General features: G+C 50.0%; 1 protein-coding gene across 1 annotated transcript; it reads right to left on the minus strand.

Annotated features, from left to right (window-relative positions):
- Nucleotides 1–2,522: 2,522 nt before the first annotated feature.
- NYNRIN (NYN domain and retroviral integrase containing) lies at nt 2,523–27,339 on the minus strand. Its single transcript, XM_090270225.1, has 8 exons — nt 27,125–27,339; nt 15,428–16,074; nt 13,771–15,309; nt 12,748–12,878; nt 12,523–12,619; nt 10,883–10,984; nt 10,567–10,668; nt 2,523–7,214 (listed from the first exon to the last, which is right to left on the minus strand). Exons 1-8 carry the CDS (start codon nt 27,320–27,322, stop codon nt 4,271–4,273), a joined length of 5,760 nt encoding a protein of 1,919 aa, XP_090126351.1. The 5' UTR covers nt 27,323–27,339; the 3' UTR covers nt 2,523–4,270.

Below are 27,339 nucleotides of genomic sequence, written 5' to 3' on the forward strand. Positions count from 1 at the left end.
CATTCAAGTCAAAACTTACCAGGGCCAAAGGAATCATTCTTGGACCCAACTAAGGTAAATCAGAACCTGTTTTAGTTTAAATATCACATTAATCTGGGCCAAGCTGAAATGGAGAAATCTTAACTGACACTATATAACATAGTCATGAAAGATGGCGAAGCCATGATTATAGGGGAAAAGTAACTCTAGGAACACAGTTAATATACTTGCATGAGAGGCAGTGAGCATAGTGGTTAAGATGGCGGGCACAGGAGCTGCTCACTTAGCAGCTGCACAGGACCTTGAGCAAGTCAGTTCCCTTCTCTGTGCTTCATTTTCTTCACTCATAAATGGAGAGAATAATTGTATGTACCTGACGGGGTGGGAAAGCACTTAGAACAGTGCCTGGCACAGAGAAAGTACTCAATATATATGTTACTGTTACTGTATGAATTAGTAAACAAGTTTAAACTTGTACATGTCCCAAGGATTCATGGACAATCTTTAAAAAGTAGGCAGGATTTTTATTTTGTTTTACTGTGGCCATTTATCTGTTAAATGCTTCTTTCTTTCAGATATGTTCACCTTTACCCATGAACACAGTACTAGTAAATGGTTGCTAGGAAAATGTGGTATAGCAAAGCTTGGCTGGCGGGGTGGGGGGAGTCCTAATCTCACCAGATAGTTCATGTTTTAACGTGGGAACGGGATACAGTGTGGGAAGTTCTTTATAGTTTGTTTATGTCATGGGACTGTCTGCATACTGGCAACTTTGTAATTTCTGTTAAGACTTGGGAAACCCACCAGCCAGTGCCCCCAAAGAGAAGGGAAAATAGAGATGGATGTAAATGAGAGAAGCAGTGCCTGGTAGTCTTCAGTACTGAGCTGTGGATAAACCTTTTATATACACTCCTTCAAAAACAGGAGGGATCTCCAGTCTCTGCTCAGACCTTGTAAATTGTCCAACAGTGAAGAAGTGACATCTCACTATCAGAGGGCTCAAGACGCCGACGTGGGCAAAGTCTGATTATTGCTTAAAGTTATCTTGAATAAAAATGAAGAGATTTTGCTGGGTCACCATTCTGATCAGTCTTCCACTTAGGACTTCTGAGCCTTTCATTCACTGATCTGTACCAAGAACCTGTACATTATTCTTGAGGAAGGGAGTCAGGGAAGACCAGACCTGCCTGAATTATGTGTGAACTGAGACCTCAGGCCCCTGTACCACAGGCTATGCCACGCTCTTGCCTTACCACTCTGAACTGTATTTGCTAACTGAGCTATCTCCTTCACAGGACCATGGGCCCCAAAGGGGCACAGACCCATTTCACTCACATAACCTACTATCCACCCAATACCTAGTTGGGACCTGGCACATAGTTGGTGCTCTATAAATACTGAATGGCAGTGTACACATGAACTGGGAGTTCTCAGCACATATGTACACTGCCATTCAGTTTGGACAGGTAAGAAAGGCAGCAAGAATCAGAGGCCTGAAGCTGGGAAGCTTGGCCAGGGTTAGGAGGATCTCTGAGCCTGAGGAGCAGTAACAGCAGTTCTACAGGCAGGAAGGAGAGCTATGTTAGCTACCATGTGATCCTCTTAGTCAGTTCAGGCCATTGTAGCCAAAACACCATAGACTGGGTAGCTTAAACAACAGAAATTTATTTCTCACAGTTCTGGAAGCTGGACATTCCAGACCAAGGTGCCAGAAAATAAAGTGTCTAGGGAGAGCTCCCTTCCTCGCTTGCAGATAGCCATCTTTTCATTGTATCTCCACAAGGTTGATACTAAGAACAAGCTCTAGGTTTTGTTTTTTTCTCTCTCTCTGGCTTCTAATAAGGACACTAATCCCGTCATGGGGACTCCACCCTCTGACCTCTTCTAAACCTAATTACTTCCCAAGCCCCCATTCCCTAATACCATCCCACTCGGGGTTAGGGTTTCAACATACGGATTTGGGGGAACACAAATACACAGCCCATAACAGTGATGAATGCTTGCTCCATACGCAGCACCACAGAAACCTCTTTGCACAGATTATTTCATATAGTCCTTGTACCATCCATAATTTAGGAATTGTTACCATGCATTTGATAGACGCAGAAACCGAGACCTCAGGAGGCAGGGCACATAGGTAGCAGATACAGAGTCAGTACTCAAACCCAGTTCTAATGCATTTCCAGTACAACTGTACTGGTTCAGCATTGATGCCATGTCCTTACGCCAGCCTTCGTTCATCTTCCCACCCTGCCCCCTTCAGGAGGTTAACTGGAAAGAGCCCTAGCTGGGAAACCACAGCCTGAGCTTTTCTGCTGGCCCTGCCATGAACCAGCCATGGGGCCTTCAGGTCACTTACCTGAATGCAGGTCCCATCTATAAAATAAGAACTTGGATCCAGTGAACCTGAAAAGGTGCCATCCAGGCCTTCAAATCTGCAAGTTGGCCTGGGAAAAACATGCAGCAGCCATGCCCCATCACTGCCACCCACCCTCTTCACTCCCATAATTGAACTGAAGTTAAGAACTGGACATTGGCTCCATATTGACCTTTTTATTGATAAACCAAATGAGAAATAAAAAAGTATAAGATCATAAATGTGGTTCACAGGGGGAATGGGTACAGCACTCGGGCGGGAGAATGAGGTTGGCCATACCATAGAGGGAAGGGGAAGAAAAGTGGGGAGGAAAAGAAAAGAAGGTATCTGCTAAAACTCCCACAGCTCACCTTTCAATTTCTCATCTCACCCAATCATTCTTTCCTGGACAGAACACCTGGAAATGGTTTAAGGGCAACATCTAATAGTTCGTCTATAAGATATGGAAGATGAGGAGTTGGAAGGAATATGAGTACAGGATTTTGAGGGATTCTCTCACTTGAACCTGTCACCAGAACCCTGTCTATGGTGAACCGAGTCAGGAACTTAATCCTGGTCCCAGCTCAGCCACAAACTAGCTGTGTGACTTTGGGCAAGACACTTCCCCTCTCTGGGCATTTCTTTGGCTATAAAACAATCAAATTCTACTCTATGGCAGGTTCTACTCCGGTTCTTTGCAATGCCAAGTGTGTTGGCAACCTGAGCTAGGCCAGGAGACTGGCTCAGCTTTGGAGAAATGAAACTCCTCAGAGGCCCAGCCAGAGGGATATGGTGCTGGTCTTCACTGGAGTTCATTTTGTCAGCGGCAGCAGCAGCTTAGAGGGTGAGTGTAAGCACGCACACTTATGAGACCTCACTCTCGCTGTAAGCATGACGGTTGTAGTTCTCTGACAGAGCCCAGATTTTGCTCTACATAGAAAGGTCCAGGAAATGGGGGTGGGGGTGGAAGGCCCAACCACAGCAGTCACACACTATATGGGAAGCTGGGGGTACAATGTACAGTGGAGGCAGGAGGAGAGGGCTGTGGCTTTGGAGTGGGATTGGGAGGTAGAGCCACACCAGCACCTCGTCATCGGCCACGCTGCTCATTTCAGACACTCTCCCCTCTTCAAAGAGGCCTGGGCCCCTTGGTCTAGTTGAAGCAGCTCATCAGGTAGAGATGCCGCACTTGGCATCGAGATCCTTGATTCCCATGGGGTTGATACCATCACAGCAGGGGTCAGGGTTGTCTCCATTGGCTGGAGTCAAATGAGGTAGGCTGACTCAGTCTCCCCCTTGCCTTTCCGTGCTGACAGGCTCATCCATGGCTGGCCACCCTCCCACCCCAGCCCCAAGTCTAGGGGCCAAGGACTGCCAGCCCTTCCTTGACAGCTGGGCAAGCCTAGCCTGGCCTAAAAAAGCTGACCATGAGACCAGGAACAGGCTGCCTCTCCACAGCCTGCATGTCTCCAAACGAAGATCGGGGGAGAGGGGTCTACATTTGAGGTTCCTGTTTGAGAGGGGAATATGGTTCCACTCCTGAGGTCCTGAGCCACACTGCTTCTTGATTAGGTAGCCAGAAGTCAGATTCTGGAGGGGGTGGGGGGTGCGTGTTTTTGTGTGTACACCTACACACGTATGACAGGGTGAAGGGGATATTTGGGGAAACACTGAGCCTGGCCTACCTCAGTAAGGGAACTTTGCACTCCCCCTGGTGAAAGTGCCAGAGGCCCACATCTGACAGCAGATTCTCCCATAGGGACGCTGGTCCCCAGTTCAAGGCAATTCAGCAAAGCTTTATGAAATAACTTCACAAAAGGCACAATGGAGGCCCCCCCCGGGGGGGCTGTTGAAAGGAGTACTGTTGGGAGTAGGGGCAGGCCTAGCAGCAGCAGTCCAGGACCCTGGGGGTGTGGCCTCCCCTACTGCTTCAATTCATTGCTCTAAGATCTTGAAGGACAGGGGGGTGCCACTCTTGGCAAAGGACTTCATCAGACTGCTAGGATAGATGCACCCAAGCTTCTCGGGGGTCGGGAAGCCCCAGACCCTGTAGAGAGACAGGCTCAGCCGGTCCCCAATATAGAAGGGACCCACCCATTTGGCACTGCTGCCATTCCTGGGGAGGGACAGCAAGAGGACCTGGTCGCCCACGTTCCACTCTTTCTCCTGGCTCTCCCGCTTGAAGCGCCTGTTCTCTGCCTTTTCACTGGCCTTGTCAGCCACCCTCCAGTGGAGCTCCAGCAGCTCTCCCATCAGCTGTAGCAGGAAGACATCCATCTTGAGCCCTTCGATATTTGCACTACTCATCTCCCACCACAGGGGTTCCATCAACCTCTCCTGGCCCCCCGTCAGAATCTGGAATGGTGTGGCCTGGAGGGAGGAGGCCCTGAAGGCCAGGTGCAGCAAGGGCAGGGAAGCTGCCCACTTCTTGCCGTGCAAGAAGATAAACTCCTTGAGGGCCCTCTTGAATTCCCAGTAGGCCCCTGAGCTCGTCAGGCAGGGGAACTGGAGGTCTCTACTCAGTGAGGCAACCTGGGCTCCCAGGGCCAGCCCACAGCTCACCAGAACATGCCGGGCAAACTGGGGGCCCTGGGCGGCCTCCAGCCTCATGGGAACGCCCCACCTTGCAAACACATGCTGAAGCAGCACTTGGGCCACAGCCATGTGCGTGTAGGGTTTCAGCGGGAATGCTTCCACCCACCTGGTGTTGGGATCGGCCACAATCAGAACATGCTTGTGGCCCTCCTCACTTACGGTAATTGGACCCACCACCTCAATCTGCAGGTTTGACCAGGGGGCAGTCGACCTGAGGGGCCACAAGGACTCGATAACCTTCATCTCACTGCCTAGATTTCGGGGGACGCAGAACAAGCAACTCCTGCAATAATCTCTAACATGCTCCTGCATCCCAGGCCACCACCCCAGCAACCGCAACTTCTTGTAGGTCTCCTCAGGCCTCTGGTGGGACCCCACGGGGAGATCATGCACAGAGAAAATCAGATCCCTCCGGAGTTGCCTCGGGACTACCCACACCTTGGGTTTCTTATCTCCCTTGAACAGAAGCAGGCCACTCTCCTTGTCCAGGCTGAGTGAGTTAAAGGCAGAACTGAAGGGTGAGGAGCCAGACAATTTCTGCCCAGTCTGCAGCTTGGCAATGGTATCTGCCAGGGTGCTGTCACTCAGCTGCAATGCCAGCAAGTTGGGCCTCCTGCCTATGGTATGGGGAGACACTACTGGGGCTGGCACGTCCGTTGGCAAATTCCAAAACTGCCCGCCCCCCTGCGCACCTTGCTTGGCCAAGGTGTCCACCGTCACAGCAAACAGGGAGCCACGGTAGGAGGTTCGGTAGATGAATGGAAGGGATGAAAGGCCAGAGGTGAGGGATATGATGTAGGAGAGCAGGCTCGGGTGAGGTAGCGGGGCCCCATCAGAGGACAGGAAGCCCCGGGCCCTCCACAGGGGCAGGAGCTCCCAGAGGAGGCTGAAGACCCAGTTGCAGTGCGTGAGGAAAACCACAGGGAGGTGGGACTGGCTGAAGCGCTCCAGGCCGCAGGCCACGGCAGCCAGGTGGGCATAGGTTGGTGTATATGGCGAGCAAGAGAAGGAAAGGGAGACAGGTGGGCTGGTGGGAGACAGGACGTAGAGACCAAAGCCAGCACACCACTCGTCCTCACGGTAAAAGCAATAGCCTGACATGTGGATGCAGACAAAAGTGGACAGGTCAGAAAAAGGTGGCAGAGCCTGGAAGAAACGAGGCATGGAGGAGGAAGGTGTCAGCAGTCGGTTTTTCCCCAGCAGGCCCTGGAGAAGGGCCAGTTCCAGGTCCCTCTTGCCTTTGTCCTGTACCAAGAGGGACCATCGGATCAACCATGCTTTCGAAACTCTGCGGCCCTCCCATGCCTCAGGGCCCACAGTGGTGCGGGCGGCGTAGGAAAGGTCCAGGACCACTGGGGTGTCTCCAATGCAGCGGGAAAAATGCTTGAGGGCCCAGGCCACAGCATAGGGGCTGTCTCCCCCCGACTGGGGGCCCTCACTCTCCTCATCAGGGAGGAGGGGTTTCGAGGTATAGGCAATGGGGTGCTTCCTTCCTGAGTGCTCCTGATAGACAGTGGCCGTCAGGGCCACTTGGCTCACCATCACCTCCAGGCGGAAGGGCAGCTGGGAGTTGGGGGCCGACAGGCAGAGGGCAGACACCAAGGCTCGCTTCAGGGCCAGGAAGGCCTTCTCGTGCTCCTGGTCCCACTGCCAGTCTGGCTTCTGCTTGAGGAGGCTGTGTAGCGGGCCCACGAGGGCTTCGTAGTCGGAGATGACATCCCGGTGGGAGTCCATGAATCCCACAAAGAAGGAGAGCGCGGTGAAGTTGCTGGGGATGGTCATCTGGGCCAAGTGGGCAAGAACCTGTTGGCAGGGAGCCTTCCCGTCCCAGGGGATGCCTAGGGATGGGGAAGCCACCACTGGAAGGAGATCAATGTCAAGGGCTGCATCAGTGGGGTCATGGAGGCTGAGGCACTGGAGGATTTCCTCTGAAAGGGAAGGGCACTCAGTCCTAAACACCGACGCCAGCGAGGAGTCCAGGTCCTCTTCCTCGGCTGGCCTCTGTTCGCCCTGCCTCTCCCTGGGTTCCTCTTCCTGCTTCTCCTTGGGGTCCTCATCCCACCCCTCCCGGGGCGCCTCACTCTGCCTCTCCCTGGGCTCTTCGCTCCTGCCCTCCCTGGGCTCCTCGTTCTGCCCCTCCTCCTTCTCTTCCTTGACTTCTTCCACTTTCGGAGGACTCTCTAGGGACCTTGGATCAGCAGTGTCACTCAGCTCAGAGATGCTGGTTGAGCTGGTAGGAAGAGCCTTCCACACCTTCAGGAAGTTGCCAACATCGGTGTCCAACCTGTACCAAAACAGGAGGGCCCAATAGAGTAGGGAGAGGGACAGCTCAACCTGAGAGGTCAACCAAAGTGAAAACCCGAACCTGTGGCAACCCTGCAGAGCCCCACCCCATTGCTCAGGTTGTCAGAGTGCCAGCCTGTGACAGGGCAAAGCCTCAGTCTGGACCCTGCCCACAGGTACTCCCTCTACCTCCACCATGTGCCCAGCCTCAATATGAGATTCCAATGTACTCTGAAGGCTTAGCCAGTCAAAACCTCATTGGCCAAATGACATTTTCTGTTTTTTTCTTTTTTTTTATCCTCACCAAAGGACATTCTCTCATTGCTTTTTAGAGAGAGGAAGGAAGAGACACACTGATGCAAGAGAGAAGCATCAACTGGTTGCCTCCCATACACACCCAGATAGGGGATCACATGTGCCTAGACCAGGGACCAAACCTGCAACCCCACTACGTGCCCTGACTGGGAATCGAACCCGCAGCCTTTCAGCTGCAGGGATGACATGACGCTCCAACCAAGCTGCACTAGCCAGAGCAACCAAGTGTCATTTTCGGGCAGTTTTAAGTCTGTGGTTTGATGAGAATTAGATGACTGCTGCTTCCAACCTGACTCCAGGATGAGTGAGCCAGGGAAAGGTCAAGAGAGGGAAGGAGGCCTAACTAGGGATTCAGGAGAACACAGCAGACAAACTTCAACCACATCACATTTTTTCCAAACTGGGAAAGTGAGTCTCGAGGGAACTGGCCCAGGAAGCAGTGCCCTACCCAGAAAATCTACCAGAGTCCCCTGTTGGGCTCAGGGAACTGGGAGATGGGCAGCAAGGTGGCTTGGAAGGGGTGAAGGCCAGCGGATCTGAGTTGCTGCAAACCAGTCCTTCTGGTACCAGCAAAGACCTTGGGAAAGTACTTGAGTCTTAGATTCCTTATCTGTAAAATGAGGATAGTGGTCACGTACGTTCAACTCAAGTTGTAAGGACCGAATGGGATAATAAATGTGGAAAAAATTCTATTTGGCATAGACTCTAGACACAGTTGCTCTGTACACAATGGAACAAGAACAAGGCTGCAGCCCTGGTTCCAACAGCATAACACTGGGAAACCACCAGCCGCCCTCCACAGGAAACCTGGTAACTGTCAGGTACTCCTGTAATGGAATGCCACACAGTCATTAAAGGAAGCCATGTGAATTAACAGCTGGAAAAAACAATAAAAACTGAGTACAGGGACTTCCGGCCAAGATGGAAGTGTAGACAGATACGCTGCATCTCCCTCCACAACTAAGGAGGAATAAAACTACCTCAAAACTAGAATCAACCAGAAGTTCCAGAAAATCAAACTACATGAAGTCCAGCAAACAAAGATATAAAGAAGGAATACTCATCCAGACAGGTAGGAGGGGCAAAGCTGGGGCAGAGAGGACGCAGTGCGGTGGCAGCAGTGGCGACAGAAGCAGCGGACCAGTGGAAACTGCCATCGCACATTTTAAAAAGTCAGGAGGGACACCTGGAGAGCATTTCCAGCTCCTCACCGGACCTCGAAGCTCACGGTCCCAGCATCGGGGAAAATCAAGCCTCATTGCTTCTGACTGTGCAGACCAGTGGGGGTTGGGGTGGAGGTGGGAGACTGCCGGTCTCAGCAGAGTCCGCTTGTTTAAAGGGCCCCCACGGTCCTAGAGTGTCCGCAGACCCACCCACTCTGGGAACAATGGCAGGGCAGCAACTAGAGGGATGCCAGTCCAGTGCAGAAGTGGGAGAGGTGCCTGGAAAAGGGGCAAGTGCTGGGCAGGCAGCATTATTCCCTCTCGGACCCCTCCCCCACAGAGCACCATAACGTGGTGAGACAGGTCGCCCTGTACTGATGAGTCCATAAGGCTCTGCCCCTTACAATGTAAAAGGAACAACAGCTTTACCTGCAACTCGGAGGCAAACAAACACACGACCCTGACAGAATGAGGAGACAGAGAAGTATGGCCCAAAAGGGGAAACAGATCAAGGTTCCAGTGGGAGAACTAAGCAAGGAGGAGATAACCAACCTAACAGATGAGGAGACAGACAACCTAACAGATGTAGAATTGAAAACACTGGTGATAAAGATGCTCACAGGCTTGATAGATATGCTTGAGTACGGCAAACGCATAAGAGAAGAAGTGAAGGCTATGCTAAGTGAAACGAAGGAAAATCCACACAAAACCAATGGTGAAGGGAAGGAAACTGGGGTTCAAATCAGTGATTTGGAACATAAGGAAGAAAAAAACAGTCAACCAGTGCAGAATGAGGAAGCAAGAGTTGAAAATAATGGAAGAAACTTCCCAAATTTTGCAAAGGGATGGACATACAGGTCTAGGAAGCATGGAGGGTCCCGGGCGAGCTGGACCCAGAGGGGACCACACCAGGACGCATCATGACTGAGATGCCGAAGGTGAAAGATAAAGACAGAGTCCTGGGGGCAGCAAGAGAGAGGCAGAGAGTTGCCTACAGGGGGGTGCCTATAGGACTATCAGCTGATTTCTCAGAGGACACTTTGCAGACAGGAAGGGACTGGCAAGCAGTGTTCAATGTGATGAGAGGCAACCTACAACCAGGATTACTCTAACCAGCAAGGCTATCATTTGGAATGGAAGAGCAGATGAAGTGCTTCCCAGACAAGGTAAAGCTAAAGGAGTTCATCATCACCAAGTCATTATTATAGGAAATGTCAAAGGGACTTACTTAAGAAAAAGAAGATCAAAACTATGAACACTAAAATAACAACAAACTCACAACTATCAACAACTGAATCTAAAAAATAAAAACAAAATCCAACTAAGCAAACTGGAATAGGAACAGAATCATAGGTGTGGGAATCATTTGAAGGGTTATCAGCTGGGAGGGGGGAGGGGGAGAAATGGGGAAATGGTACAGGGACTAAGAAGCATAATTGGCTGGTACAAAATAGACAAGGGGATGTTTAGAATAATATAGGAAAGGGTGAAGCCAAAGAACTTATAGGCATGACCCACGGACATGAACTAAGGGGGGTGGGATTGCTGGAGGGAAGTGGGGTACTGGGAAGAGGGTAGGAAAGGGGAAAGAAATTGGGACTATTGTAACAACATAATCAATAAAATATACTCTTTTTAAAAATTGACTACAAATGCCACTTGTGGAAGGATGCATATAGTATGAAATCTTATGTACAAACCTGTAAAACTGCAAAACTATACTGGAAGTGGTTTATGGATGCATAAATAAGTGGGAGGAGTGAAAAAGTCAAATCCCTCTGCTCACTATTAAGCACTAGATAAATGCTAGCTAGCACTTAGTGGAAGTTTCTAATCAGCCCCAGGAGGGGCTGGGAGTCAGGGGAGGCCCATTACCTGTTTGGCTTCCTCAGAAACTCGTCCAGCGTGGGACCATCACGGCCCAGGGGGTCATCAGGCACCATGAAAAGATTTCCCGCAAAGGTGAAGGGCAGCAGACTGGATCCAGAAGAGAGGAGGGACTGTCGCAGGGGATCCCTTGACTCGCCCACACCCCATTGCTGCATGGGCATCTCCCCGGAGCCAGAGACCCACATCTCCTCTCAGCAAGTGTTAATGGGCACTGTCCCAAGGACCCTCACCCTGCCCCAGCACCCTATTGCCAGAGGCTGCCTGACATTCAAAGGGAAGGAAGAGCTCAATGACCCCTCACCGATCCTTGACCATAAGTTTCTTGGAATTATTCATCAGGATGTGGAGTTGCTCATTGGTGACAATGATGCCATCTGTCTCCTCTACCAGCTTTATCATGAACCTGCAAGGAGAGGGGGAGTCACTAATGACCCAGTAACCAATCCCCCCTTCCCCAGGCCTCTGGGAAAATGAACTTGCAACTTCACTTTGTGTTGGACAAAGACTGCCCTTGGTAGTGGGGAAGCCAGGGTTCAAGAGCCCATCCCCTCATCTATGCAGCTATTTGGGACCAACGCTAGCCCTTGGGAGAGTGAACTGAGATGGATGCCTCCCAACTGTATATACAGACACAGACCCTAATTTTATACATAAGGCATTCACACACATACACAGACACCCACACAAACCCACATATGCATTCACATCCATACGTGCATTTTACTGCTTCTGTTTCCACATCTGTAAACCATAAAACTTCTCCCACATATTGCTGTGAGGATCAAACTGAATGACAACATACTGAAGTATCTATTTCAGTGTCTGCCACACAACACACACACACCAATTTTCCATGATTATTCTTCACCAACACACAACATTCATCTAGTACACACATAAAAACACACACCTGAATAAACAAACCCATTTCCCAAGGATCACTTCTCCTTAACCGCTTTTACCAGGAAAGAAAGCGAAGGCCACCTACTTCTAGGCATTCCCTGAAGATAGCCATTTGGGCAGCCCCAAACATGCTATTCCACTAGTGCCCAGCAGAGGGGCGCCTTCTGCAGAAAAGCCATCTTGCCTCTAACCCAGGCCTGAACCTACAGGCACCTTAAATGCCTCACCCAGGGGGCTCGTTCTTGAAGGAGAGATGCCTGAGCTGCTCTGTCCAGCCCTTCCCAGGCCTGAATGCTGAGTAGGTGCCAGGTTTTGGGAAAAGTGGGGAGAAACAGAATTTCTCCCTGCCCCGCTTGGGAAGTGCTTTGGTAAAGCTAAGACCTGTGTCTGCTCGGCATGGACTCCAGCCCAGGACCAGGGGCTATAGCAGGGCCTTCCCTGCTCCCGCAGAGGCACATCAGACTCCCCCTTGTGCACACTGGTTGTGTGCAGCCGTGTTGGGGACTGGGTGCTTAGGATGGACAGGTAGGGAGGCATTCAGGCGTCAGCTAGGAGATGGGGCCGGTCTAACTGTATTCAGAGCCCAGCCAGAGCACCAACCACATGGAGCCATACACATACCTCCTCCCAGTGCCAGGGCTGGGGAAGGGAAAGATTGAAGCAGCTCCTTGAGACATGAACTTCAATTCAAAATCAGCTGCTTGGGGAGCCACTCAGTCAACGCACCAGGAGTCACCTGGGCTAATCCCATCCAGGGCAGTGGTCTCAGTTCGTAGGTCATGGGGGAAAAAAATCTGATAACTAAGGGGAATGGAGCTGCAGAGTCCCAAAATCAGGAATGTCCCTTGGCCTGGGGTAGAGCCGACACTGGAGCCCTCTCCTCACTGGGTCCCTCTCTCTGTCTATAGAGGGGCGCGTGCCATCCTCTCTGAAATGACCTGCTCGGACATGTTTGCTCCCATCTCTTGAGAGCAGATGAGGCACCTGACACCCCAGCCCCATTCCGAGCCCCACAGAAAGGCCTGGGGACTGGCACACCTGTAATCATAGGTGGTGATCTTCTTGCCATTCTCAAGCTGGGAGGGGGTGATTGAAAGCATCTTGAGGGAATGGAGCTTCGTCAGAAAGTGGCTCTCTGGAGGGGAAAGGCAGAAGACAGATCATCAGAGGAAGGGCTAAGTGGAAAAGGCCACGGCAAGGACAGAGAGGCAGGGAAGTAGAAGCTGGGGGCTGCTGGAGGGGCTGGGGAGAGGGACAACTTACCTCTCACCCTCCGGTTCTTCTTTAGTTGCCAGGTGGGTACAAACACAGTGACCTCTCGGTGTCCCCGGTTCCAGAAATACTGCACTGCCATTGCAATGCCACGGCAGGAGAAGAAGTGCTGAAGGCCGTGCCTGACGGGGTGGTGGGAAGTGAGGGAGCACCCTAGGAATGGCCCTGCCTCACCCTCTCCCTCAGAGCCTGGGCAGCACAGCAGGCAATGGCAGGGCACCGGCATCAGCACCATAGGCACTGACAATGCCTTTCTTCATTCCCTCCATCATTAAACATTCCATGAGCACCTACTGGGTGTGCTCACCTACTGTGTGCATATGCATATATACATGTGTGCACATGTGTGTAGGGGCCTCCAGGGCAAGAGGGGGAAGAAGGCAACCTCTACACCCACAGAGCTCAGGTTAGAGCTAGAAGCAAACATTCGTAGGCCACCTACTGTGTGCTGGGAGTGTGCTGAGCACAGATAACTCTACTATGTATGTTGGCACATTGAGTGGTATTCCATATATTTATGTTAACACACACACAGCAAGTGCTGTGCAGAGGGCAACCTCTAAGGGTTGGTCAGAAAAAACTTCACAGAGGAGGTCTACAGTTAAGGCTAAACATTTGAATGAAGCTGGCCTGGTGTTGACTGATGCCATGTTATATGACGCAGGTTGCAGTGGAGAGCATCGGCCTCAGCACTGGGCAACCTGAACCCAAAGGCCAGCTGGAACCCTTACTGGCTCTGGGATCTTGGGCAAGATTCATCACCTCCCTGAGCTTGTTCCTGCTTTGTCAAAGTGGGAACACAGAAACATACATGTGCAGAGCTGCTGTGGCAACTCCACGCATACTGCCTGGCACGCAGTAGCCACTCAACATGGGCTACTTCTCTTCCATCTTTTCCCCAATTGAACCCCATGTCATCCATATACAGAGGTCAAAAAGGAATGCCCGCACTGTCTCCCCAAAGATGCCCTGCCCCAGCTCCCCAGCATGCCCAGCCTACACCATGCTACTCACACCATGGCCACGCTGCTGCCATCAATGACCACTCGCCGCAACCCCTGGTTCCCAGGTTCTCCCGACAGGTTCAGCTCGAAGGGTGTATTCAGGGCCTCGTGGTACCTTTGAAAGCTGGTCACTGTGCTGTTCGCCTGTGGTTGTTGGGGTGGCTGCCTAGAGGCGCCCTCCCAAGCGCCCAGGAGCCCACCCCCTTGAGAGTGGTGCTTACTACTTGGAGCCGAGGTGCTGCTGGACTGGAGACCCTGCCTCCGGGCATCTCCCTTGCCCTTCGGGAAGGAAGCATTGCCCCTTGATGAAGGCTGGACCTCTCTCAGGAGCTTGGCTGCATCCAGGGCTGGCCCTGGATCTGTGAGCGCCTTCTGAGCTGCAGGCATTTTTTGACCTCTGGAGGCTTTGGAGACTGCAGGCACTTTGGGGGCCGCAGGTGCTTTGGGACCTGTGGACCCTGTTTTAGCTGCAGGCCCACTTTGAGCTTTGGGTGTTTTGGGACCCACAGGTGACTTTTTGGCTGCAGGTATTTTCTGAACTGCAGGCACCACTTGAGCTGCTGATGCCAGTTGACCTGTGACTGCCTTTTGAGCTGTGGGCCCCCCGTGGGCTTCCAGCCTTGTTGAAGCCGAAGGCACTTTGGGGACTGCAGGTTCGGAGTGCACTGCCGGCATCACTTGGGCTGTAGGCACTTTAGGGGCCGCAGGCAGCACTTGGTTTGCGGGTACGGCTTGTGCTGTAGGCACTGCTGCAGCCACGGGCACTTCGAGAGTATCAGGCATTATTTGAGCATCAGGTACTGACTGAGCCATCAGTCCCCCTTGACCCATGGTTCCCCCTTGAGCTGTAGGCACCCCTTGCCCTGTGAGCAGCACAGGAACGGGTCCTTCTTCTGGCCCCTTACAACTCCATGGTACCCTTTCCTGATTTCCCGGGTCACTTGCTGCTTGGAGTTGGGGTGTAGAGGTCAAAGGTAGCCCTACCTGTGGAAGTCCTGGGCTAGCTTTGTCCTTTATACCTGAGCTTCCTGAGACCACCAATAAACTCATGACTTTGGGAGGGGTCTCTGCCCTTGAGCAATTCTGTAGGGCTGCCTCTCCTCCTGGCCCCCCATCTGGGCTTTCCACACTGGGCAAAGGAACGAGTTCCTTCTGCCTCCACTCCAGATTTAAGGGCAAAGGACTCTGCCCTGGCAGTTTGAACTGAATGGGGCCCAGAGGCCTCTGCCAGAAAGGGAAACTGAAGCATGCCTGGGACAGGAGCCAGGCCAGGTGGAGAGAGTGCAGTTCATTGATCCTCCAGAAGGTTGCAGCAATAGCCCCTGGCCACAAGGGCCCAAAGGCTGGCCCCGGGGCCCAGGCCTTCCAAGACGGGCACACACCTAGGGCTGACACTGGAGGCTGGAAGGGGAGTTTGTCTTCCACCCTCTGGACCTGCCTCTGCTGCGACAAGGCTTGTGGGTGGTTCACAGAATCCTGGCTGCTGGCGGCTGGCACTGGCCCCTCCTTGCGAGCACTGTCCGTACCACTTTGGTGGTTGGAACTGACCCTGGAGGAAACCCAAGTTTGTTGGAAAGGTGAGGAGGCCAACAGGTCCCAAACTATTTCCTTGGGGCGGGGAAGCAGGGGTAGGGGCAGAGATGCCAGACTGACTCTCCAGAACTTACCGTACCAGCTGGTTCGCTGTCTCCTGCTGTGCATTCTCTCCTGGTGTGGCTCCCAGGCTGGTTAATCTCTTTAAATTTTCTGTGCTCCCATTCTGGAGGGTCCTCATCTCCAGCAAGGGCCCAGGACCATCTCCCGGGGATGCCACAGATGAGCCTTCCTTCTGCTGGTGGGGAAGGCAGATGAGGACCTCCGGGTCGGAGCGGGCATTGGAGGTGCCGACACGGCTGAGCCACTCGATGATGTCCTCCCTGCCCGCAGCATCCCGCACCAGGCTCAGCAGCAGCTCCTGGACTGCTGGCGGCAGCTGCAGCAGTTCCCCTGCATGCTGGTCACCACGGATCCAGACCAAAGCCCCAAAGGCCCGGGTCACCTCAGCCTCCCAGATCCCCCCGGGAGTAAACAGAGGGGCAGAGCCCCAGCGCAGCCGCCCCACCAGCTCCTCCAGCCAGTTCTGGGTCATGATGAAAGACTCGGTCAGCCCGCCCACCATGAGGGAGCCGGGGGGGCCAGGCACCAGGTAGGCCAGGGTACTCCAGCAGAGGCAGTCGAGGAAAAGGCCCTGGGCCCCAAGGAAGGCGCAGTGCAGGGCTGGCGGGTAGCGAACCTCCTTCCACAGCTCTGGGTTGCACAGGCCCTTCAGATACTCCTGAAGCGACAGTGGGGAGAACGCGAAGGAAGACATTCCTTCAGACGGTGGCCACTGGCTCATACTGCCCAACCCGGAGGCTCACCCTTCACCAAGCAGGTGCCCTCCCCTGTCTCCCAGAAGCCAATGACTCCCCCACGGCCACCCCCTCTCTCCCTGGTCCTGCCTCCTCATGCAATTTCCTTCCAGGAAACTGACAGAATGGGGGAGCTCCGGAGAGAAAGGAGGACCCAGGTTTGGAGAAGGGACATGGTTTTACTTCCAATTTGACCTCAGTAAATTAGGTTATTTGTGAGAAATTTGCCATCTTTCAGGCCTCTGCTTCTTCACCTGTATGACAGGTTAAACGACGTACTCCTACTCTGACATTCAAGAATTGTGAAATAGCCAGGCAGAGGGGGATTGCGCCCTCCACATGCCAGGAACTTAGATGACCTAGAGTTATTTATCCTCTCTGAGCCTCCATTTCCTCATCAGGAAAATGGGGATAATAGTTCTGCCTAATGAGACTATTATGAAGCTTCAGTGAGTTAATACAAAGGAAGTGCTTGGCCAAGTGCCTGGCATAGCCTAGTCCCATTTTGCAGGCTCAGAAGGGCTATGAGCTTGTTCAAGCTAGAGGGTGACTGGGCCAAGACCACAACCCACATCTGTCTGACCCTGAAACCAAGGCTTTTTCCATTTCCTCAGGCTGACTACACACATTGACAACAGGGTAATCCTGTGGAATTCTGGCTTAATCCACCTTCAGAAAGTCTCCAGCACAATCTGTACCCATAACCATGGTAACTCTGTTGCCCAGAGGGGACAGAGGAGGCAAGGAGGAGATAAGTCTCTGGGCCAGCATCCAGGAGAGAACCTCACAGATACACACAATGGCTGAACCAGAAGAGAGGCCTCTGGCTTTCCGGGCAGACCAAGTCCTCTTGCTTACAGGGCTCACACACTCAGGCTTTAGCAGTCCCTGGGATGGGAGAGGTTGGCTTCCTTCACTACATGACTGAGTCCCACAATCCCATGAGCTCCAAGGGAGCATGAGCACCCCCTCTTCATCAGCCAGCCCGCAGTGACTGCATTCGCCCTCACGTCGCTCCATATCTCCATGTTGATAACAGTCATCTTCTATCTGCTCTCTCCTGACAGTTCCATTAGAAAACAAATGCCCCATTTTCGATCTCCAGCAGCCATCCTGAAGACCACTCCAGGACCTCTGTTCAATACCCAGACCATCCTTCCTTGCTCCAGCCCATGTCTACCTCTTCCATCTGGCCCAGGCCATAGACTGCCAACCCCTTCCCCAAAGGGCCCGAAATGCACCCAGGCACTTTGGCCCGGGTCTAACCGCTTTCTAGTAAGTCCAAAACCTGCTCAAAGCAGACATCCCAAGCCAACTTGTCCCACCCAGAACCTCAGGTGGACCCAAGGGTGATTCTGACCAGGTATGGGATGACTCTCGCACAACTTAACAAACTCCCCACCCCATGCATCCCCAGTCTGACCACATGAAAACAATATGCAAACATGAAGAGATGTACTGGGGAAGAAGATGGTTTCTTTCCCTTTGTGCAAAGAGCTTAAAATATTTATTGTACCATTAACTGTTCAAAAATTTTAAACTAAAAGATATATAGGAACTGGAATAGTTTTCAAAAGAATAAATCTGAATAATGTTTGAACACTTGCTATGTGCCACACATTATCTCATTTACTCTTCTTTCGGTCCTATAAGAAAATTACTATCATCCCCATTTTAGATGAGCAAGGATGGACACATGTCCTAGGTCACATAGATAGTAGGCTGGGACTCTTAGCCACTCTGATTCCAAAGTCTGGGGTCTTAACTACAATGCTGTCTATACTTTCAAGGAAAGAAAAAGAAAGGAAGAAGGAAGGAAGGAAAGAAGGAAGGAAGGAAGAAGAAAGGAAAGAAGGAATGAAGGAAGGAAGGAAGGAAGGAAGGAAGGAAGAAGGAAAGAGGGAAGAGAAAGTAAACAACAGGTATTTACATCCAGAAAATACCTGGAGCAATTTTTCTGCACAAAGTTCACCCAGAAATTTTTCCTCCAAGAAGGGAAAAAGTAGAGAAGAGACAGGAACAAAATAAGCACAGAAAAAGAGTAGTGTGTTTGTAAAAATATATTACCCAATGTCCTACAGGTCATTTGTCAACTTATAAATTAAATAAATAGTTTAACACTGCTCTATAGTCAATCAAAGTGCTTTATTATTTAACACCTGACTTAGGATTCTTCGTTCTCATAAGTCAGTTACCATTCATTGTCTACTTTCCAAAACCACCCAAAATTACACTGCAGAATACACAAAAGTCTCAGAAAATGGCAATGACAAGAAGCTCTGGAATTGGGAGTGAAGGGGAACATGGAAAAAGGTGAACTGAAGTAAAGTTATTTGAACAGCCCCTCCTAGAGATACACAGAGGCTAGGCCAGTACCTCCCTACCCACTGGAGATTTGTTCTCTAGAGAGCTGAAAACAGGTCCTAGGATTAGAGGTTTATCAGCATACTCGAAGGTATAGGTACCATACCAAAAAACATGGAGGAAGGGAGGAGGGCCAAATAGTGATGTCTGCAATGAAACCTGAGTGCAGAGAAACTCATTCTTCCCATTTAGAGATTCAGTAGCCAGATTCTGACCCTCTAGCACAAAGAAGAGAGAAATACATTCTAGAAATCCAGCCAGCCCAAGAGCAAAGACCACCAAACGGGTTCCCTTACAGACAGTTCCTCCATATCTCTGTAGAGCCAAGCTAAAAGTCAGTAAGCCTTAGCCTCAGCGCCCAACTGACTTTTTGTTCTTCACTCTTAATCATGCAAAGATTACCAACATATGAGGAAAATTTCGAATGTGAAATAAATATAGAAAAAACATATAGGAAGGGGAGCAAGCTGAAGAAAGAGAGAGTAGACAAGGGGAAGAAAACTTCAAAAAGTTTACTATCATTACTCTCCACAGAGAGATAACAGAGAACATTATACACATGAACAAGAATAGGAAAGTATTTTTAAAGAGAATTCAGAGAGAACGTAAATAACCTTTAGACATTAAAAATATGATGGCTGAAATGAAAAGACCCAAGAAAAGGGTTGGAAGATAAAGTTAAGGAAATCTCCAGAAAGCAAAGCAAAAAGTCAGAGTTGGAAAATAGGAGAAAAAAATAAGAAAAGTGGACCAGTCAGTCCAGAAAGTGCAATGTCTAAATAGGAGTTCCAGGAAGAGAGAACACAGAAACCACAGGAGAGAAAATCATCCACGAAATATTTCCAGAAAATGCCCCAGATCTGAAGAACATGAGTGTCCAGATGGAAGGGCCCACTGAATACAATAGTAACTAACAATGGATGAAGACAGACCCACACAAAGGGGTCTCACTGGGAAACCTCAAAACAGTGGGGGAAACTACAAACTTTCAAAGAGAAAAAGAAGTCGTCGTTGGCAGCCGTCCGTCTCGAGAGACGATGGTGTAGCTTCTTAAGAGTCTATCTGCACCGCCGAGAATGGCTGTGCAGTCCGACTCGGGAGTGACATGGTAGTATCTGTCTCCTCCCGTGTTGAATCGACATCTTGCGATGACGCTGAAGCTACAGAGCCTGGGCAGGGTAATATGGAGGGTCTGCTGTTGCCCATGCAGCAGACCCCCCCTCTCTTCGCAGCTGAAGGGTCCAAGGGAAAGACGGAGTCAATACAGCTTGGCTTCAGGTGCGCCGCAGGAGTTGCCGGTGTTGACTACAACGTCAAACCGCCTTAGGGACTCCGGCTCCGGATTTTCTGTCGGGGTTTACTCCCTTAGCCTTTCCCCTGAAGAGGTATGCCGCAAGGCAGAGGAGGTTTTTTGGAGTCAGAGTTTTCCTTCTCTGATGTACCCTGACTGGAAGATCGAACCAGCGACACTTAGCTCGCAGGCCGACGCTCAATCCACTGAGCTAAACCAGCCAGGGCAAGAAAGAAGAAGTACCCATATAAGAAATGAGGGACCCAGAACTGTCTCCAACATCTAAAAGGCAAGAAGTCTGTGGAGTAATGCCTTCACACTTCTGAAGGAAAATAATTTTCCATTTATAATTCTATGCTAGCCAATCAAGTGACCTTCAGATACACAACATTTTACCTCCAATGAAACCTTTCTCAGGAAGCCACTGGAGAGTCTTTTGAGCAAATAAAGAGAAAGAAAAGGAAAGAGAGAAAGAAAGAAAGAAAGAAAGAAAGAAAGAAAGAAAGAAAGAAAGAAAGAAAGAAAGGAAGGAAGGAAGGAAGGAAGGAAGGAAGGAAGGAAGGAAGGAAGGAAGGAAGAAAGAAAGAAAGAAACAAAGAAACAAAGAAACAAAGAAAGAAAGAGAAAGAAACAAAGAAAGAAAAGGCAATCTCCAGGAAGATAATAAAGAGAACTATCAGAATTTATTTATCAGTTAACAAATCATTAATGAGCATGGACTATGTGCCAGGCACTGTTCTGGGGTGACAAATGTTAGCAGGCAAAGAGGACAGTGAGTTCAGACTGGAGGGGAGGACTGAAGAGACAAGCACATTGAGAGCAGTCATCAGTATACTCTTTACCAGTCCACCATCTTTCTAACTTCATGAAGTTATTAATGGATGGGGTCTAGCAACCCAAGACAGTGAAAGACATTCAGTTCAAGAAATAAGACATTTAACAACAACAACAGCAACAACAACAAAAGGCAGAGAGATGCTAAAAATGACAGCAAACAGAAATCTCAGGATGACAGCTACGCAGGCCAGACCAGACAGGACAGAAGCCTCCAAGAAAAAATCTGGAACTGAAATAACACCTTGAACTGATAGATTGACCTTGTAGAAAATTGTAGCGAGGGCCACTGAACTTGTAAGATTAGCAATAGCTACAAAGAAAAACAAGCATTTAAAAAACAAGGTGTTCTAAACCTCAGGGAAATAAAAAAGTAAGAAAGCACAACCATAGTAGACTTTAATGCTTAGATGTTAATGATATTCGCATAGGCATAATGACGCAAATACTAAATATAGATTTAACAAAAAATTGAAAAATAGCTATACTGGGAATACAGAGGGGATGGCAATGTAAAGAAGTTAGATCCTCGTCTACTACAACAGGAAGTAAAATATCTAAAATGGATTAATCAAAAGAACAGTATCTATGATCTTTTTCAGAGATGTGGAAATATGCAAATGTCAGAGCAAACATTGTCTACAAGAAAGGGCACTGAAGAGAGAATCAAGTCAGAAAGGACAAAGCAGGAATTCAGTGTATTCTGTTGTGAGCTTTTGAAAAATTATTGGACTTTTAAATTATGAATTACTTGGATAAAAGAAAAATTAAGTTTGAAAAAAGGAGAAGGGCCCTGATCAGTCTGACTGTGTTAGTTGGGCATCGTCCCACAAAACAAAAGGTCGCCGGTTCAATTCCCGGTCTGGGCACATGCCTGGGTTTTGGGTTTGGTCCAGGTCTGGCAGGTACAAGAGTCAACTAACTGATCAATGTTTCTCTCTCACATCGCAGTTTCTCTCCCTCTCTTTTTCCTTCCCTTCCCCTCTAAATAAATAAATAAATGTTTTTAATTTTTTTAATTAAGATAAACAATCAAACAACTAAATAAATAAAGGAAGGCAAGAAGCTCTTTATTCTCAATGAGGCAGCAGTGGAGTGGCCTCCCCAGCAGACACTAGATGTAGATCTTTGGGAGACCCTGACTGCCAGAATCATTACCCTTGAGGTTGAGCTCAGTTACACCGCTGAGAATATCAAAGCTAAAATCCAGGACAATGAGGGCATTCCGCCTGACCAGCAGCGTCTGGTTTTTGCTAGCAAAGAGCTGGAGATGGCCACAAGCTCTCAGACTACAACAGTCAGAAAGAGTCCACCCTGCACTTGGTGCTGCACCTGCAGGATGGCATCATTGAGCCCTCCTTGTGCCAGCTCACACAGAAGTACAACTGTCACCAGATGATGTGCCGCAAGTGTTAGGCCGCACCTGCACTCCCGTGCTGTTGACAGGTCGCAAGAAGTGAGGCCAGACCTAAGGCTCCACCCTTACAACGTAGTAGGAGCGAAAGTTCTCCCTGGGACATGGGAGCAAACAAACACAGGAGACTTCCGGGCAAGATGGAGGCCTAGACTGACACACTCCATCTCCCTCCACAACTAAGAAGGAATACATCTACCACAAAACCAAAAATAACCAGAAGTTCCAGAAAATAAATGGAAGTCCAGCATATGAAGTTATAAAGAAGTGGTGCTCGTCTGGACAGGTAGGAGGCGCTGAGCCAGAGAGGAGAGGTCAAGCTGTGCTGTCCGTGGCAGAAGTAGCGACGGAGGTAGGACAGCAGCAAGCACAGACACCCGTATTTAAGGGGAGGCAAGAAGCACCTGGGGAGCACCCCCAGCTGCAGACCAGACCCATCAGCTTGCGATTCCAAAGCCAAGGAAGGCAGACCTCCATTGCCTTGGACTGTGAGGCCCAGAGGGGATGGGGACGGAGGAGGAAGCTCCCAGTCTCTCAGCAGAGAGTGAGTGGCAGGAATCCATCCTGGACCCCCACCCCCGCAGAAAATGCCACAGCACAGTGAGAAGGGTCGCCCAGTTGTGATGAGTGCATGGGGCTCCACCCCCTATAGCGTAGGAGGTGGGACAGCCCTGCCCAGGAAACAAAGGTAAACACAAAATGGTCATGATGGCACAGATCATGATAGAGATCCCGGTGATGTAGCTGACCAGACAGCAAATATCTAATCTAACAAAGCAGCAGATAGAAAATCTTTCTGAGGCTCAGTTCAGAGCTTTGGTTATAAAAATGCTTACAGACCTAACAGCAGATCTTAAACAAGACGGTGAAGGAATGAAGGTTAGTCCTGCTGAAATGAATAAAAACACATACAAAACTAATGGTGAGGGCAAGAAAACCAAGGATCAAATCAACAAATCGGAACACAGGGAAGGAACAAACAGTGAACCAGTGCAGAAAGGGGAAACAAGAAGTGAGGAAAATGAGGAGAGGATCAGAAACTTATCGGACAGCTATAAGCAGGCCAACATCTGAATCACAGGGCTTCCAGAAGGTGAAGAAGAAGAACTAGAAATTGAAAAATTATGTGAAAAAATAATGAAGCAGAACTTCCATAACTTGAGGAAGGAAATAGACTTACAGGTTTAGGAAGCACAGAGAGTTCCAAATAAACTGGACTCAGGGAGAATCACACCAAGACACATTATAGTCAAAATGTGAAAAATTAAGGATAAAGAGAGAATCGTAAAAGCAGCAAGAGAGAAGAAGAGAATTACATACAAAGGGGTCCCAATAAGACTATCAGCTCATTTCTCAAAAGAAACTCTGCAGGCAAGAAGGGACTGGCAAGAAATATTCAAAGTAATGAAAAGCAAAATCCTACAACCACGATTACTCTATCCAGCGAAGCTGTCATTCAGAATAGAAGGGCAGAGAAAGTACTTCCAGGACAAAGTAAAACTGAAGGAGTTCATCAGATCCAAACCAATGTTATATGAGATGTTAAAGGGACTTGTTTAGGAGAAAGAGGATCAAAACTATGAACATTAAAATGAAAACTGTATCAACAACCAACAGAAGCTAGGGAATTGAAACAAAAGGCAAACTGAATAGGCATCGAGAGTGGAAAAAGAATTTTAGGTATGGGGATCATTTTCGGGGGAGGTCAGTGGGGAGGGGGAAGGGGGGAAAGGGAGGAAGATGGTACAGGAATTAAGAAGCATAGTAGGAGGGAGTGGAGTAGATTGAAAGATGTTGAGAAGGACTATATGCACAACTAATGGGCCTGGACTATGGGGGTGGGGGGACAACTGGAGGGAGGGGTGTCACTGGGTGGAGGGGAACAAAGGGAAAAGAAATTGGGACAACTGTCATAGCATAAACAATAAAGCATATTAAAAAAATAAAAATAAAAAAATAAAATAAAATAAAAAAGAAGTGAGGCCACACCAACAACCTGTGCCCCAGGAAGGTTAGTAAGGCCCCTCTACCACGTCCTCATCCTGCAGGGTGTGCAGCCTTCTGCCTGAACCCTGTTACCCTGGGGCCTCAATAAAGTTTCTCTTTCATTGACTGAAGCAGTGAAAAAAAAGAAGGGTAACATGCCCACAACACAACTGGGGGATAGCCCTGATCTGTAGCATTTGCTAATTTATTATTTTTTCAAATATTTTTGAAACACGCTCCTCCTTTTTTTTTTTTTTAAATCCTCATCCAAGGACACATCCATAGATTCTAGAGAGAGGGCAAGAGAGGGAGGGCAAGACAGAGAAACATCTGTTCTCGTATATGCCCCAACCAGGGCCAAACCTCAAACTAGGCAGGTACCCTGACCTGAATTGAACCTGCAACCTTTAAGTTTAAGGGACAACATTCCAACCAACTAAGCCACGTGTCTAGGATACATTTGCCAATTTCCGTGGTGTAAAGACTCCCACCATGGCTGATTTCAAATTATCAATGGGATACCACTGGTTTGCAAATTTCCTGAAATTTTAACAGGGCCAGCTCCAACATACCCCTGGCCACTACCAATTCCCATGGTACTATGCTCACAGTGTGAAGCAGGGATAGATGAACTTCCATCTGACAGCCAAGCCAAAAGTCAGTAAAACACACCCTGTCCCCCAGCTCCCTGAACCCAGTCTCTGGCTCCCCAACAACTCCCCCCCATCTCCAAAAAGAGTCTCCAAAAAAGGGAGAAGCAAACATGTCACCTCTCCTCTCATCCTCACATCTTTGCTCAGGAGGACAAAAGGGCTTGTCCATGGGCAACTTGCTGATTTCACCTCAGTGGCCAGACCTCCCAGTGTTTGTTTTTGCTGCTTGGGAACGCGATTCTAGCAATGTCTTTATTTTTTAAATCCCACCACAACAAAACAATGTAAAGACACTCTATAGAGTTTGACGGAGATTTTCTTGGAAAAACAGCCACATATGATGTAGAAACACAACCCAGCCCTTCTGCAGATCCAAATCCTTCTTGACCCTTTTCCTCTCACCAACAAGCCATCCTTAACCTCAACCCATCCACATCCTACAACCTCTAGTCTCACTGAGATGTCTCTGCCACTTGGCCTGTATGTAGTAGCCATTGTCAAATTGCATGATTCTGTGTCCTTACAGCTGTAATTGGGGTCAGCCACAGTACCTCCACACAGAAACCACAAGACATCCTTATACTGACCTTAGAGAACATTTAATCCAAGCTTCTCACTTTATAAACAAGGAGACGGAGACTAAGAGAGGGAAAAGGACTTGCTCAAAGTTACACAGCTAGTTAACAACAATAACTGACATCTATACTGTACAGCTCTACACATTTTGCAAAAGTATGTAAGCATGCATTGTTTCGGCTGATTCTCACAACCCGTCCATGATGTGGGTGTTATTACATTATTTTATAAACGAGAAAATAGGCTCAAGAGAAGGTACGTGATATGACCCAGGTCACCCAGTTAGAAGGTAGCAAATCCCAGTCTCAAACTCTCCCCACCATACCCTTCTGTCTCAGTGTAACCTGGTGACAGTAAATTGAGCCTAGCTCTCCTAACTCCTGGAACAAAGCCTTATACTCCCTACTTTTCCTGTCCCTCTTAGAACCCCCTAATGCTATATTTCCGTCTAAGTGCTTCTCCGCGGTGGAAGACAAGGTGGGGGATACTACACTGGTTGCATTAGCAGGGCCTGGGGTGTGAAGGACGGATCCTTGAGGAGGCAGTTGGAGTTGGAGCAGGCAGGCCTGGAGAAGCTGATCCAGGATTTAAGCAGGGAGCAGGGGAGCTGGGCACCGAGGAAAGCACCAAGACTACCCGACAGCTCCTCTTATTAGGCCACCCTATCCCAGCTACTGAAAAGTCTTCATCTCAGGGCTCCTGCACATCTGTTCGAAGGGCAGGCACCCTACCCCTCCCCCAGCACCTCTGTCAGAATTGGAAAAACTGCTGATGCAGCAGCTCAACAGAGGGGCTGAGGGAGGAACTTTCCAGCCTGCCTGTCTGCCCTCTGGCCAGTGCATTTGGGGCCTCCCCCACCCACGGCCTTGACCAATTAGGACGTTGGTATAGACCCAGCTGGGGTGGTCTGGGGGAGAGGGAGGCTGTAGCATTCCTGCCAGGAAAAGATAAGATAAAGGAATCCTAGGGAAGAAGGAGACCTTGGCCATAATTGGGGGTCAACGGGAACTTGAGAGGCCCAAGTGGAGGAGAAGCTTGTGAGAAAAGTCAGGGAGAACACAGAGAGGAGCACTATGTCCTTCCTGGCCTGCCCACTGTCCATCCCCATAGAGCAAGTCCTTTCATCTGAAAGCCCACAGCCCTCGTCCCAAATTTCAACCCACACCTCATGGCTGGTGCCTTCCAGAGCAGCTGTACCCCCACCCCTGAACCCTGCAACAGGCTGCCTAGGGCATCAAGAGTGTGGAGCATGAAGCTCTGGGCTCCTGTCCCAGTCCCCGCCACTTCCACCTACCTGATCCTGAGCACTCAGGCCCCTGACCCTCTCCAGTTACCAATTACTCATCTGTAAAATGCCAGCACTGCTTTACTAGCATCTCTAAGGCCCCTCCAGTCCCAGCACTCTGCGAGACTCCAAGGCACAGCCCAGGCTTTAAGGAAACTTAAAAAGGGACAGAAAGATCCTCTTGGGGAAGAACAAAGAGGTGTGTCGCAGAGCCCATAGAAATGCAGAACCTTAAGTTGCTCCCCAGATGGAGCAGGGGAGTTGTGGATGCTGGGGCCCTGGCTAGGGAAGGCTCATGGGGGTACGCACGCCGGGGAGCCTCTCTCAGGGCACTTGAGGGGGACAGAAGTGGCACGCGAGAGAGGGGAGGGGCAGGAAAGAAAGAAGAAACCAGAGGGAAGGAACCAAGGCAGCAGATCTGGAAAGAGGGGATGATGGTCCAGTACCTGCCCGCCATACTGCCGAGTCCAGATCCGGAGACCTCTAGGGACCCTTGTCTCCCCGGGTGGCCGCGGAGCGGGAGAGGGTTCTGGCAGGAAGGGACGGGTGGGGGCGGGGAGAAGCTGTTTACCTTGGCTTTGCCCATGTTCTCCCTGGGCCCCTCGAGCTGCAGCCAGAAGTAGGGGCTGTCCACACGGCTCTGGAAGGCATTCAGCTTGACCCTGAAGATGCGCTGCACTTGCAGCCGCTGCCGCTGCACCCGGGGCTTCGATTTGGTCTGCACCATGACCCATTCCTGCGCGGGAGGGTCGCCCCCGGCCAGGAGCATGGCTGCCCCGCCTGCCC

Source organism: Furipterus horrens, unplaced genomic scaffold, assembly GCF_987537825.1.
Source record: "Furipterus horrens unplaced genomic scaffold, mFurHor1.1.pri manual_scaffold_3, whole genome shotgun sequence".
NCBI classification, from domain to species: Eukaryota; Metazoa; Chordata; class Mammalia; order Chiroptera; family Furipteridae; genus Furipterus; species Furipterus horrens.